This window comes from Aquarana catesbeiana, linkage group LG03 (assembly GCF_042186555.1).
Source record: "Aquarana catesbeiana isolate 2022-GZ linkage group LG03, ASM4218655v1, whole genome shotgun sequence".
Taxonomy (NCBI): Eukaryota; Metazoa; Chordata; class Amphibia; order Anura; family Ranidae; genus Aquarana; species Aquarana catesbeiana.
Genome location: NC_133326.1, coordinates 130,068,326 through 130,081,831, shown reverse-complemented (window position 1 = coordinate 130,081,831; position 13,506 = coordinate 130,068,326). Strand labels below are relative to the sequence as shown.

General features: G+C 42.7%; 1 protein-coding gene across 4 annotated transcripts in view; it reads right to left on the bottom strand.

The window, feature by feature from the left end:
• Window positions 1-13,506, bottom strand: part of SHANK3 (SH3 and multiple ankyrin repeat domains 3) — a 605,848-nt gene that overhangs the window by 231,525 nt on the left and 360,817 nt on the right. For all 4 annotated transcript variants that reach the window (XM_073619226.1, XM_073619225.1, XM_073619228.1 and 1 more), the window contains exon 12: window positions 10,650-10,983. In XM_073619226.1, the coding sequence (XP_073475327.1) occupies window positions 10,650-10,983 (334 nt within the window). The remainder of the gene's footprint in view (window positions 1-10,649; window positions 10,984-13,506) is intronic.

Below are 13,506 nucleotides of genomic sequence, written 5' to 3'. Positions count from 1 at the left end.
TCACTGTGACCATGAAAGGAAGCCATTTATTGTTTGCAATTGTCATGTGATCTGCTGTGATTTGTCACAGCAGATCACATGGTACTGGCATTGGGCCGATACGCTGATAAGTCATTGGCTGTGTCAGTGACAGACCACTCTGCAATGCAGCCATGGGGTGCACGCTAGGCACGTTCTGGGACGAAGTAATATGACGTCCACTCCGAACAACGAATGACTTGCCCAACCGTCATTTGACAATAGGCTGAGTGGGAAGTGGTTAAGCGGTATTATACCCAAAACCAAAAACGTATTTTACATGGCAGCTTACCAATCATTAGATGTAGTGGCTGAATCAGTTTTCTTTTCTTTGGCTTTTTCCCCTCTCTTTTCACCCGGTGATCTGGCCAGTAACACACCTCTTGTATTAATGAGACACAACTCTGGATGAAGGAGCTTAAGACACACAGCAGACAGCAGCATTGTCAGTCTGGGGGAGGGTACTGTTAAATGTTTTAGCAGTATTTTGTTGACATTTTAGCATTATAATTATGCCTTTTTGAAGGGAGATACAATGAATTGAACCTTTCCATTCTCCAGGCAAAGAGGCATAATCTGCTGCATCAGATGCTTCAAATGTTTCTGTTTCTTTCCCCAAAACATGCAGGAAAATAAACAGCACTGTTACTGATATTCAAATATTGATTTTGTTGTCAAAGTTAACAGCGAAGCCCTCCGTTTACAACCACTCCACCTTACTGTTGACCTATGCAGAAAGGATAATTGATGTGTGGGCTGTGATTGACAGTCTGGCTTCACCGCCTCTATCCTTTGTGAGAGGCAGGATGGTGGCCCCCAGTAGGGAAATAACTGGGTCTCGGGGGAGAGATTTGAACAGTTTTTGTTCATGGATTTTGCATTGGTGAGTTGTTTATAAATGGAATAGTTTATATTTGGCAGTGGTTTCTGCAAAAATTGGCAAAGGAGAGACTTGGTTTAATATCCCGGATCAGCTTCAGTATCCAAACAAGACAAAAATAATAATAAAGCTTATAAATAATAATAAACACAAGCAATACAAATCTGCATGGCGTGTGTGCAGGGTCCTGGGGAAGCCATAAGAGGGAACAGCATTTTACAATAGCACCACAAAAAGAGAACGGACATTAAATGCAAAAACAATCAGTGTTTACCTGAGCTACAGACACATACCACCAGTCACTTTTATTGCCGGCTGTATGTGGTTCCCCAAGCACAGGAAAGTGCCAGTGATTTTACACTTAAGCACACACAAGCTCCTGAATGTCCGTATGGCTAAGGCCTAATTTACTGGCCAAGAACCAACGTGTTCCCGTCTGACTGCTGTTTCCCTGGATGCACTCAGTGCTGTGGGCTGCTGCCCCCACATGAACAATGGATTGATGCCTGATCCAGAACCTTTAGGCCCCTTTCAGACGGAGCAGAATACATCAAGCAGATCTGCCTGCTCAGTGGGGTATCTCTCTGCTGATCCCCGCTGAGCAGGAGGATGACAGGTCTGTGTCCACTCCTCTATGCAGAGCGGACAGGGACACAGCCTGCTGTTCTCTATGGGGAGTTGGGATGGAAATGGACTTCCTGCCCGTTTCTATCCAACTGTCATCCAAACCAATCTGCTGGGTGGATGGCGAATGTATCCCCATCCGTCTGCTTTTAGTGGACTGGATTGGATCAGATGCCGATGGGTGTCAGCAGACACATGTCCGCTGACATCCGTCACTCCATAGAAAGCAATGGGTGGTCCTATTGGGTCTGCCTAAAAAAGGGAAAGGTGGACCCAATCGGTCCACTGATGTGAAAGGGGCCTTAGACTAACAAGTACTGTCCAATTTAATATAGGTTAAATCAGTATTGTGTTAATTGCCTGAACAGACCCCATTTAAATAAGATTGCCTCGCACACTTTCCTCTTTTTTAAATGAAAAAGTTGTACAAAAAAGAAAAAAAAAGACTAAATGACAAGAGATTTTGCTGAATGTATAGAGGCAGTGGCATAACTATAGCCATAGCAGCCCGTGTGGCTGCTATGGAGCTTGGGGGGCAGGAGAGGGCCACATTAGGGAGACTATTATTGGAAAGTGTTTATTACAAGATTTTATATAGCGCCTTTTCCATTTGGTCACTCCCATCAATCTAAGGCACCTTCCTCACATGCATACATACACATACTAGCGCCAATTTATAGAGTAGCCAATCAATCTACCAGCACGTCTTTGGAGTGGGGGAGGAAACCAGAGCACCCAAGGGAAACCCATGCAATCACAGGGAGAACATACAAGCCCCACGCAGGTAGTGCCCTGAACACATCAGAATTGTCTGTAGTCACACAGACCCCCCCCCCCCCCCCCCCCAACCCTGCTTTATGTCAGCAGTGTAGATTTATTGTCCTTGCCCTCACATTTTTTTACCCAGACCCACTGAAATTAAAGTGGAAGTACACTGATAAAACTGATTCTGTTGGCTTGTAATTTTAACATAAACATTTTATAATTTTTAACATAAAAATAAATGTTAATTAATTTACTTTGACATTTTAAGTACCTTACTTAATTTTCATTAGTTCTTAAAACACACCTTTTACATTTACAAAAATAATGTATAATATTGAGTAATCTAGACAAAACTTTTAAGGTATGTGCATTTCCATATTTTAATTGAGTTACATTTACTTAAAAAAATAATATTTTCATTTGACTGAAATTGCGGGACGCATATGTTTGCCAAACGTGCAAACGTAAGAGTTTTGATGCTGTGTATTTTAAAGAGTTTGACATCTTTTGGAACTTTGAAAGCCTGCACAAGTCAGTTCCCATACATTTGAGGCCCATCAGGACAAAAGAGCGACACCAGTGACAAGAATTTTTCCAAGTCACTACAAAGCCATGCAATGCCCATGAAAGGTAAGAGTGAACATTGAACAAATTATCATTCACATGCTTTAAATGTTGCTTAACATACCATACAAAATGTTTTATTTGCAGATGAATATATTTATAATAAATGGACATAAGTCCATTGTATACACCTATTGAGACAACTCACTTGTGCGCATGCAAAGTTTGCGCTTACTGCATGTGGCAGAACGCAACCAAGATGCAGGATGAGGGACCGCTAGCTGTTAAGCTTAAAAACTATTTTGTGCCACAAAAATGAATGTTTCAGCCGATTCGGTTTTTGAGATATTGGAATTTAAATTCAGATTATGTAACATCAAGCCCCGCCCACTTTGCACCCAATGTTATTAAAATTAAAAAAAAAATATAGCATTCATTTGCACTGCATCTGTGCCGATTTGTGCTGCAAAAACGAACGCATGTGATGGTTTGGTTTGGAGATATTGCACATTATAGTTGATGAAACCTCTCCCATTTTGCACCACATTTTATTACATTTTAAAAACAATTATACAATTTGTGCTGCCTTTTGTGCTGATTTGTACCACGAAAACAAAATTTCTGTTTGGTTTCTGAGATATTGGATATTCAACGTTAGATTATGTAACCTAAAGCCCCGCCCACTTTGCACTATGTTTTTACTTTTCAAAAACAAATATACCATATTTATGCTGCATTGCCAGAAAAAACAAGTATATTGGTACAGTGTATTTTTTTTCATTCAGCACTCTCATTTTGTATCAAAAAGAATGATTATGGGACTCATTTATGCTTTTAGCCTGAGCTACCCTGAAAACCTAAAATATACCTTTGAAGTTTTTCAGAAGATCTTTTTAGAGCTATGTGGGGAATCTATCTTCAAATGTTCACATTTTAACTGCTTGCCAACCAACCACCGTCATTATACTGCAGAAGGTCGGTTCTCCTGCATAAACCGCTGTAGGTGTACGTCGGTCTTTGCACAGGAGATAGTGGAGGTGCGCACCCCCTGCGTGCCGCGGGAGCATGCCCACGGGTCCGGCAGACTCGATGTCCGCTGGCGACCCATGATTGTGGTATAGAGAGACGATTTCCTGTTCTGCCAGATGACAAGTCGGAGATCTTCTGTTCCCAGTGATCGGAAACAGCCATCTCTGTCATGTTCCTGGTAGCCCATCCCCCCTACAGTTAGAACACACCCAGGGAACACACCTAACCCCTTGATTGTCCCCTAGTGTTAACTCCTTCCCTGTTAGTGTTATTTATACATTGATCAGTGCATTTTTATAGCACTGATCAATGTAATAATGTCACTGGTCCCCAAAAGTGTGATTTGGGGTCAAATTTGTCCGCAGCAATGTCGCAGTGCTGCTAAAAATCACAGATTACCAGTAAAAACAATAGAAAAAAATAAAAGTCCCTAAATCTATCCCATAGTTTGTAGACGGGACAACTTTTGCACAAACCAATCAATATACGCCTATTGCGATTTTTTTACCAAAAATATGTAGAAGAATATATATCAGCCTAAACTGATGAATACATTTGTTTTTTAAACTTAAAACTAAGTAATAGGGCAGCATGGTGGTGTAGCGGTTAGCACTTTCACCTAGCAGCAAAAGGGATGCTGGTTCAAATCCTGACCACGACACTACCTGTCTGCAGTTTGCATGTTCTACTCTGTGCCTGTGTAGGTTTCCTCCCACACTCCAAAGACATGCTGGTAGGGTAATTGGCTCCTGTGTAAATTGGCCCTAGTATGTGTATGAATGTGAGTTAGGGATCATAGATTGAAAGCTCCTTGAGGTAAGGGAGTGAAGTGAATGTACCATGTATATGTAAAGCGCTTATATATAAATAAATAAGGTAATGTATGTGTTCCTAACTTAAATTTTTCTAGAAACTGAGTTGGCTTTACTTAAACCTATGGTCTATAAACTGGAAACATCTAGTTGGCTTTACTTAAACCTATGGTCTATAAACTGGAAAAATTGAGTTGGCTTTACTTAAAACTATAGCTCCAGGCAAGGTAAGGTATGTATTCCTAACTTAAAACACTATGGTCTATAAACTGAAAAAAAATTGAGTTGGCTTTACTTGAAACAACAAAGTTGAAAACATGAAAAGTCTAATGAGTCAGACAAAAATAAGTTTAGTTGACAGTACTTAAAAAGCTGATGCAAATAGTTGCCTCAATTTTTTTGAGTAGACCCAGCACAATATTTTTTACAGTGTAAAGGCAAAACCTAACCAACTCTAAACACTATTTTGCAGTCATTCCGGTCCAGTCAGTGGTGTCAGTGAGAGTAATAGTGCCCCATCATTGCTATCAGTGAGAAGAATAGTGCCCCATCATTGGTATCACTGGGAGGAATAGTACCCCATATCTGTGGAAAGAACAGTGCCCCAAGGACCAGATAAAGGTAAGCAAAGGGCCACATTCGGCCCACAGACCATAGTTTGGAGTCCACTGGTCCAGTGGAAAAGGTCTGGACCCTTCCATAACATTCCATTCCTAGCACTGAAGAAAATGCCAAACTGATCAGACAGATGTATTTTTAAATCTTCCTAAAATGCTGATTATATCTGCTACACAGACCTCAATTAGTTTGTAACCTCAAAAGCCTTCAGACAGCCAGTGGCGTCACTAGGGTTGATGTCACCTAGTGCTGGAAAACATGGCATCACCCCCCCCCCCCCCCCAATAATTTTTTCCCATGGCAGACAGATTCTGGCTAAGCACATTGCTGCCACTGACAGGTGTATGTCAGAACTTTCACCATGATCACCCTTCCTAGGAAAGGAGGCAATTGGAAGGGTAGGGGGGGGGGGGGGGGTGCACTGATTTTAAAGGGAGGGTGATACCCTAAAATGACAGAACTCATTTAGAACCCCCAAGTGTGGCAGTGATGGTGGTGATCGCATTCCACCGGCACAGGGTAAAAAAGCAAAGGTGAGGTGGGGATGGGCAACACAGGTGATCTAGGAGATGGGTAGTTACTCGGTGGCCCTAGATCCCAGCCCCCTGCATGATGAGACCCATGGAGCAGTGTCACAGGGTGCCCAGGAATCGGGCAGCTGGCGGGGCTGCAGTGAGGAGCTGGGATCTGCGAGTCATAGGAAAAGTTTGGAGCAACATGGTCTCTACTGCAAACAGCTGGTGCCTGAGACGACCCTCCCCTCCCTCCATCCCGAGCCCTGAGCACCAGCAAGCCAGCACTCTACTTCAGCTGAGTCCCTGCCTCAACCTGTCCCAGGTCCCTGCCTCTGCTAACCCATTCTCCCCCACCAGGCATTGTGTTCCAGTGGGCGGCACTGCTGGAGTCTCTGAAAGTCATCGCTATGCCAAACGCGGCATCCTCGCCATTGCTCCTGTCTGTGGTGCCGGGGATGCCATGTTTGCATAGCAGTGGCAGCGATGGCATTGACGGACCTTATGCTGGCACTGGCCCTGATGGTGTCACCCATCTGGCGGGTGTCACTCGGGTGCGCACCACACCCCCCGCACCCCCAAAGCAACGCCACTGCAGGCAGCTTTTACTGTGATTCTAATCTAATACGGCAGCTCCTAAGCTCTAAATTACACAATTCTGACCTTGTATGGGTTAGGAGCTAGACAGGGACATAGACACCTCTCTTGATGTTTTTAGATAAACAGGATATTCTTTACAAATACAGTATGTGATCATAATGCAGGGTTCTCTTACTTAAGGCCTCATTAACACAGAAGCTGAGTCTTGTAGTCCACAAACAGGCCGTGTGTTTATGTGCCTTGAGTCACCAGGTGCTGTGTGTAGGCAGCCCATTCAAGTCCATGGGTATGCAGCAGCTGTCTGCGTTTAGGACTGCTTACCCACAACTGCACGCCTATCAAATTGGGATGAGCAACTGTGCCCATGCAGCCGCTGCATTCCCATAGACTTGAATGGACTTCCTTCATGCACCTGGAGGCTTCAGCTGCATAAACACGCGACCCATTCATGGACTATGGGTCTCAGCGCCCAATGAGGCCTATGCTGAAGTTTATAAATATTCGTATTGTATGGGCATAGCACCAAACACAATAATTACCTGTAATGGTGTGTACCTCATGTCCTGCGTGCTTTTGCATCATGTAAAAATCATGTAAAAATCCTTCCTTCATGCCGCTAGATACAGCACAGAGTGGCAATCTTCCAGTGATACAGGGGTTAACATCTGCAATGGCTGCAAGAGCGACAGACTTGCGTTGCTCATCTAACCCTTCCTGCCCCCACTGCCATTCTCAGAAATTGCATTATTATTGTCCCACATTACACTGCATTCTGTGAATGGGCAGGGAAGCTCTTGACATTCATGAATTCCTCCTCCATTCACAGAATGCCGTGCATTGTGGGACAATAATACCAATGCCCTATACACACGATAGGATTTTCTGATGGAAAATGTGTGATAGGACCTTGTTGTCGGAAATTCCGACCGTGTGTAGGCTCCATCACACATTTTCCATAGGAATTTCCGACACACAAAGTTTGAGAGCTTACTATAAAATTTTCCGACAAAATCCGTTGTCGGAAATTCCGATCGTGTGTACACAAATCCGACGCACAAAGTGCCACGCATGCTCAGAATAAATTAAGAGATGAAAGCTATTGGCTACTGCCCCTTTTATAGTCCTGACGTACGTGTTTTACGTCACTGTGTTCAGAACGATCGGATTTTCCGACAACTTTGTGTGACCGTCTGTATGCAAGACAAGTTTGAGCCAACATCCGTCAGAAAAAATCCATGGATTTTGTTGCTGGAATGTCCGATCAATGTCCGACCGTGTGTACAGGGCATTAGAGTTTTGTGAATGGCAGACAGGGTATGAAGCAGTTCCCTGCTCTGGGTAGTATCCAGTGGCATGAAGGAAAGATTTTCACATGGCACAGCAGCCTGCAGGGTATAAGATAGACACCATTACAAAGTGTTTGGTGGTGTATACCACCTAAAAAATGTTCTGAACTTCAGCTCTAATAGTAAGTTTCTAGTATTCAGCAAAGCACGAGCACATCTTTTCTATAATGAACAACTACAACTGTGTGCTACATACGCCTGGAGAAGCAGTTATTGCATCTCCTGTCCTGTCTATTGATTTGGGTTTTTTTCCAGCACTATGAAATTCAATACATGAAACTCTTTTTCTTTTAATTTCAAAGTAACTGTCCAGTCAAGCCGTAATATAATATAATATAATCAATAATTTTAATGATAACATTTACAGAGTAACACTGCAAGCATCAAGTATTTTCTCAATACCAGCATCACATAAGATTCTCTTACTCTGAGGGCACAGAATCCGGTGTCTGGCATTGTGTCCAAAACCATCTGACCTCTTCTGCTCCTGCTGTAGTGTCTAAAATGTCATTTAGAGATTTATTTGAGGGCGAATGTGTAGGTACGTGCTGACAATTACCTCTGGTGTACACTTGCAGTATACACAATGCACTCAGGAGCTCAAACACAGAAACGGACATTCATGGGAATAGAGTCAGATGTCTGTAAACAGGTTCCTACAATAATGGAAACTGTGAGCTCTTTGCCTCTGCTGGTTCATGTAATGTTACCCTGTTTATGCTAGAACGGTAAGGCTGGCCATGTATTATACAATTTTCTAGCACAATTTTCCTTTAGATGTACCAAAACCATATAATATGAGGTAAACCTAAATACTTTCAATTTGTATGCAATTGGGAAGGCCCTTGTACTACATAGTTGAAGGTAGAATAAGAAAATTGTATAAAAAAATTTAAAAATTATTAAAAATGTTAAAAAAATGACAGTTTAGATTTCACACTAGTGTGGGCCTTGGGGCCCACGTTTTCTGTACCGCATGCACCTTTTAAAAAATAATGCGGGCTGAGATGCATGGGGGTGCCATTCAGAATGAATGGTAGCCCTGTGTCTCGCAATAGCAGTGCGATTCGGATGCGGTTGAAAACGGGTGTGCAGGAATTGATGCGATTCCCACACCCACAACTGGAACGCACGGCCCACACTATTGTGAACCGTACCTCAGAAGCACGCACATGTGCCTGTCTCAGATTTTGCTAGCAGAACCTCTTTGCATCCAACTCTACTAACCCTTTCACTTGCTACAATCTCTATCACCTGTATGCTTTATCTGTCTACTGCCCACACTGCCTCCTACAACAGGATTGCATTTGCATACATTTCAGGCGCATAATGGTCTTAATTGGTTTGTTGCAGCTTTTCATTACAGGTGCAGATGTGAATGAATATATATATATATATATATATAATTATGGTCAGTAAGAATGGAAAAGAAATGCACAGAAAAGGGGGATGCTTGAGGAGAATCAGGACCAGTGATGAGATTGGGTGTATTTGGACTAGGATCCAAACTTATGTGTGTGAGCCCACCAGGAAGCTGTCACCTATAGGGGCCAAGCATCTACAATTATTCTCCACCCTGTAGCCGAATGTATACATGCCCCATGCCCTGGCTACAGGTGTTTGGCTTAGTACAGGTGACAGCTTCCTGGTGGGCTCCCACACTTGGGATCTGATCCTAGTCCGAACACATCAGAGTTCTTCGCTTGTCAGAACAAATACATAAAGACTTTTTATTTCTGAGTATAGCAATCATAAAACTGGGCAATTTAGAATACGCATACCATGAAAAACTGCAAAACAGAGTTTACCTTTAGTGACAACAGTAAAAAAGTAAAAATAATCAGCATATTTAGAGATAAAAGTATCTGAAATTATTTGCAAACTTTAACATTTCCGGTAATAGTAAAGCTTTGCCCTGCCCATTCCCGCCTTTTAGGACCTTATGCACACAGGCTCCTGGGGCTATATGACATAAAATTTGGAATTATTTTCCCACCCAGGAACCATGGGTGCTTTGCACAGCAGCACGTAGAAGTGATGGTTGTCTGCACCTCTACATGGGTATCAGTGCAAACGTGCACGCGCATACAGATGTACACACCCCTGGATGCAGTCTGCATCCAGAGTCACACGTCCATACTCATGTGGTCATGCAAGTACTAGTGTATACTTGCGTACAGCTATTGCTTTCTATGCGCAACTGTACGAAGTCACTTATGGCTACTGGGTGGGGAATTATGTCTGAAGGACTATGGTGAGAAGGGCGGAACAAAGCTCAACTTTTACAGGTTAAGTGTATACAGCTTTAGCTGCTTATATCTCTGTATCTATTGACATGCTGTTTTCATTAAAGATAATCTCTAGTCAGAATTTTTATTGTATGCTGTCCAAATTGTCCAGTCCATGTTTTCGACATGTTTACTTTAAGGCCAGCCATAGACGGTACGAAATTGATAGCAGGAAAGAAATTCACTCGATTCCCTCATCAACACAGACAGTGTTAATAGGGGAATGCCTCCCGCTGAGCCATTGTGTTCTCCCGGCGGGGGAAGGTGGGGGGTTTGCAGGGGGTTTGTAGGGGAAGCCACCCCCACCGGGAGAACAAAGTGATTATTGCTAACGGCTATAACAGCCACTAACAATAACCACATGTAAAATCTGTCAGGCTGGTTGTACCCAATTTAATTAATTGATCAACTTGGGTACATTCAGCCTGCCCATACATGGTTCGAACCGTCAATGGCCGGCTTTACCTGTCATTACAGCTCAGTATTACCTTTGCTTTTCAAACATTTTAAAATTGCTTTATGCTCTAATCTAGTAGTAGACAATTCCATTTTTCTGTGGCAAAGTATAAACTAGACTGTATATTGTCCCTCACCTGCTCTTTACTCGCCCTCTTCGAAGTGTGTGGCTGTCGCTATCCCTCTCTTCTCTTGCGCGATGTAATGATGGAGAGCGGCTGTGTGTGCTGCGGGAGCTGGCAGTGCTCGCAAGGCTACTATCCCCCACTGCTGCGCCGCCGGAGACTTCAGGTCCCTGGGAGAGCAACTGTGGGGGTAGACCGCGAAGCGAGGGCACTGGAGAGTAATGTGCTCCATCTGAATTGAGGTTGTTATCACTTGCAGAACGCTGCAGAAAACGCGGGGATGAGAGACCCACACAGCTCACAACACGTCTACGCTTTGTGTAAGTTGGAGTTTCCCGAAAAGGCACTGAAGTAGACAAAAAAAAAGGAGAAATGTATGAATTATAGAGACAGGAAATAATGGGGAAAACCAAACTACAATAAATACATTTATGGTAATGCATTCTACATAACTATTAGCTAGAAGTATTTAGGCACATTCAACTGGCTTTGCTCCATTATATTAAAGACATTTTGCTGCTTATCCAAGCAGCCTTTTTAGTTCTTCGAAAGAACCAAAGAAACTGCATTGATCTCCACGATGACCGGAAGTGACGTTTGCGTGCCACGGTCAGCTGGGAACCACCAGGAAGGAATCAGCGTGACTGTTCGTTTGATACAGGCGGCTTCCTACACAGCAGGACCGGTGACTACGCTACATTTTTCCTTTATACTGCTCTATTGTTTTAACAAGCTAGTACGTAGTTTATGTATGGGGGTTATTGGCTACAATAAAATTTTGATAAACAGGATTACGCTATGTGACAATTTTTTTTTTTTCATATGATCCCGCTGTATTGGAGCCATCTATACCTCCATCCTAATAGAATCCTAACAGAATTAGTGGATGCCTTCGGAATGACAACAAAAGTTTACCTTAAGGCGCATGAAATAGTAATATCTGGTGAGTGTATGCCCTAAGGGGAGTCTTACTCACGTGGTGGCATTCTGGGTATGTAGTGCATGAGTCACAACAACCAGAATCACTGTAACAAAAGCTTCACCTACTTAAAGAAGTCAGTTTGTCATTTTTTTTTCTTTTATGTGGAATCATATAAAAGCTTGTCACGTGATGATGAACTGACATGAGCGCTGCTATGGCATTTTAAGGACAGATGTGTTGGACTTTTTAATGCTATTGTTTTTATCTTTAAAGAAACTGCATTGATGGGGATTCTGTAAAGCATTTGCATCACTTTTCTGGCAGTATAGCGCTTTAAAAAAGTAATGCACCAGATTCAGAAAAGCTCTGCCACTAGTTTCAGCAGCTTTACTAAAACATTCAAGAGATTCAGGTAGCTCTTAATACTACGACTTTTACAAAATTTGAATTATGGCTGCATCAAGGAACTACCTCCAGTTCCTAGGTAACAAAACAGAATGCTCTGTTCACACCTAGGCATTTTTGAGCGTTTTTCTGCTCTAAGCCTCAGCTCTAAAAATGCCCAAGAGGACAAATCCCATTCATTTCAATGGCCCCTGTTTACATCTGAGTGTTCTGTCGCTTAAAGCAAAACGCCTGTCTCCGCAAAAAAGTACATGAGCTTCTTTTTTGGTAGATTGTAGGCGTTTTACTGCTTTTACATTGATGACCTTTTAACCATGAAAACACCCGTACAAAAACTCTGCAATAACTCAACAAAAATGCCAGAAAAAACACCTGAAAAAATGCCCGAAAAACGCCTGTAAAATAGCAACGCCTAGATGTGAACAGAGCCTAAAGGTAATTAGGACCAACTCAGTTGGCGTATAGAGACAGGCAGTATACCTGTTTCTGTATGCTGTGTAGCAGGGCGGCATATCTACCTCCACTACCCCCTCCCATCCCCACCTGTCATTGGTTGACAAGGATGTAGTTGGTTTAACAGTTGACAGGCTTCCAGCTACCAGTGAAGCTGAGAGGGGGCAGAGTCTGATGGACATGCTGAGGTTCTCAGTTAGGTTCACTCTCTCCCTGTTATTGGCAGAAGGCAGTGGGCAGATTCTATAACCAATAATAGGCTGTCTATTGGCTATGGATCAACCCACCGCCTGATGTTATTCACAAGGGGAGTGCACACGAAAGGGAACCTCAGCTCCACCCACTGTCAGCATTACTGGTTTCTAGTAGCCTGTCCAGTGTTAAAGCGGAACTAAACCCTTCTATTCTTTTCAACCAAGGAAGCTGCCATCTTAGCCTCTTTTTGACCTGCAACTGCCATGATGCTGCACATTTGATCAATTATGACACTGGCCATTTGATCGTTTGACAATTTGGTTCAGAGAACAAGTAAATGTTAGCATTTCCTGAATGCAAGGAATGTAAGTTTTTTAAAACCGTTAAATCAATTGGTTTAATTCTGCTTTAAGCCAATGGTATCCTTGCCAACCAATAACAGGTACAGAGGGGAGGGGGTGATGGTGTGTTTGTGCTTGTCCCAAATTCACTTACCTGTTTCTAACAGGGGCATGAATTTGGAGCCACCACCGACATTTGTCGCGTGGAGGCACCACGGGGTTCTAAAAAGTGTTGCAGAATTACCCAGACCGTTTTTCTGCTGGGTTTAACAAACTTCTGTAATGACTAGAGCTCAAAGGAAAATAAATACCTTCGCGCTAACTCAAATGTGTAAGCTGCTAACACTGCAAATAGAATTTTTGCTGTAAACCATGAAATATATAAATAAGTGCAGCGCTATACTTTTATATCGTGAATTGACAATTGTGCATATCAACACAGAGAAATCCTAAAATAGTGAAAGTCCATTTTCTATAAATCAAAGTCCATTTGTTTGTGAAAACATGGAAATCACCACGTGAATGTATGACTGAAATAATAATTAAGCAATCC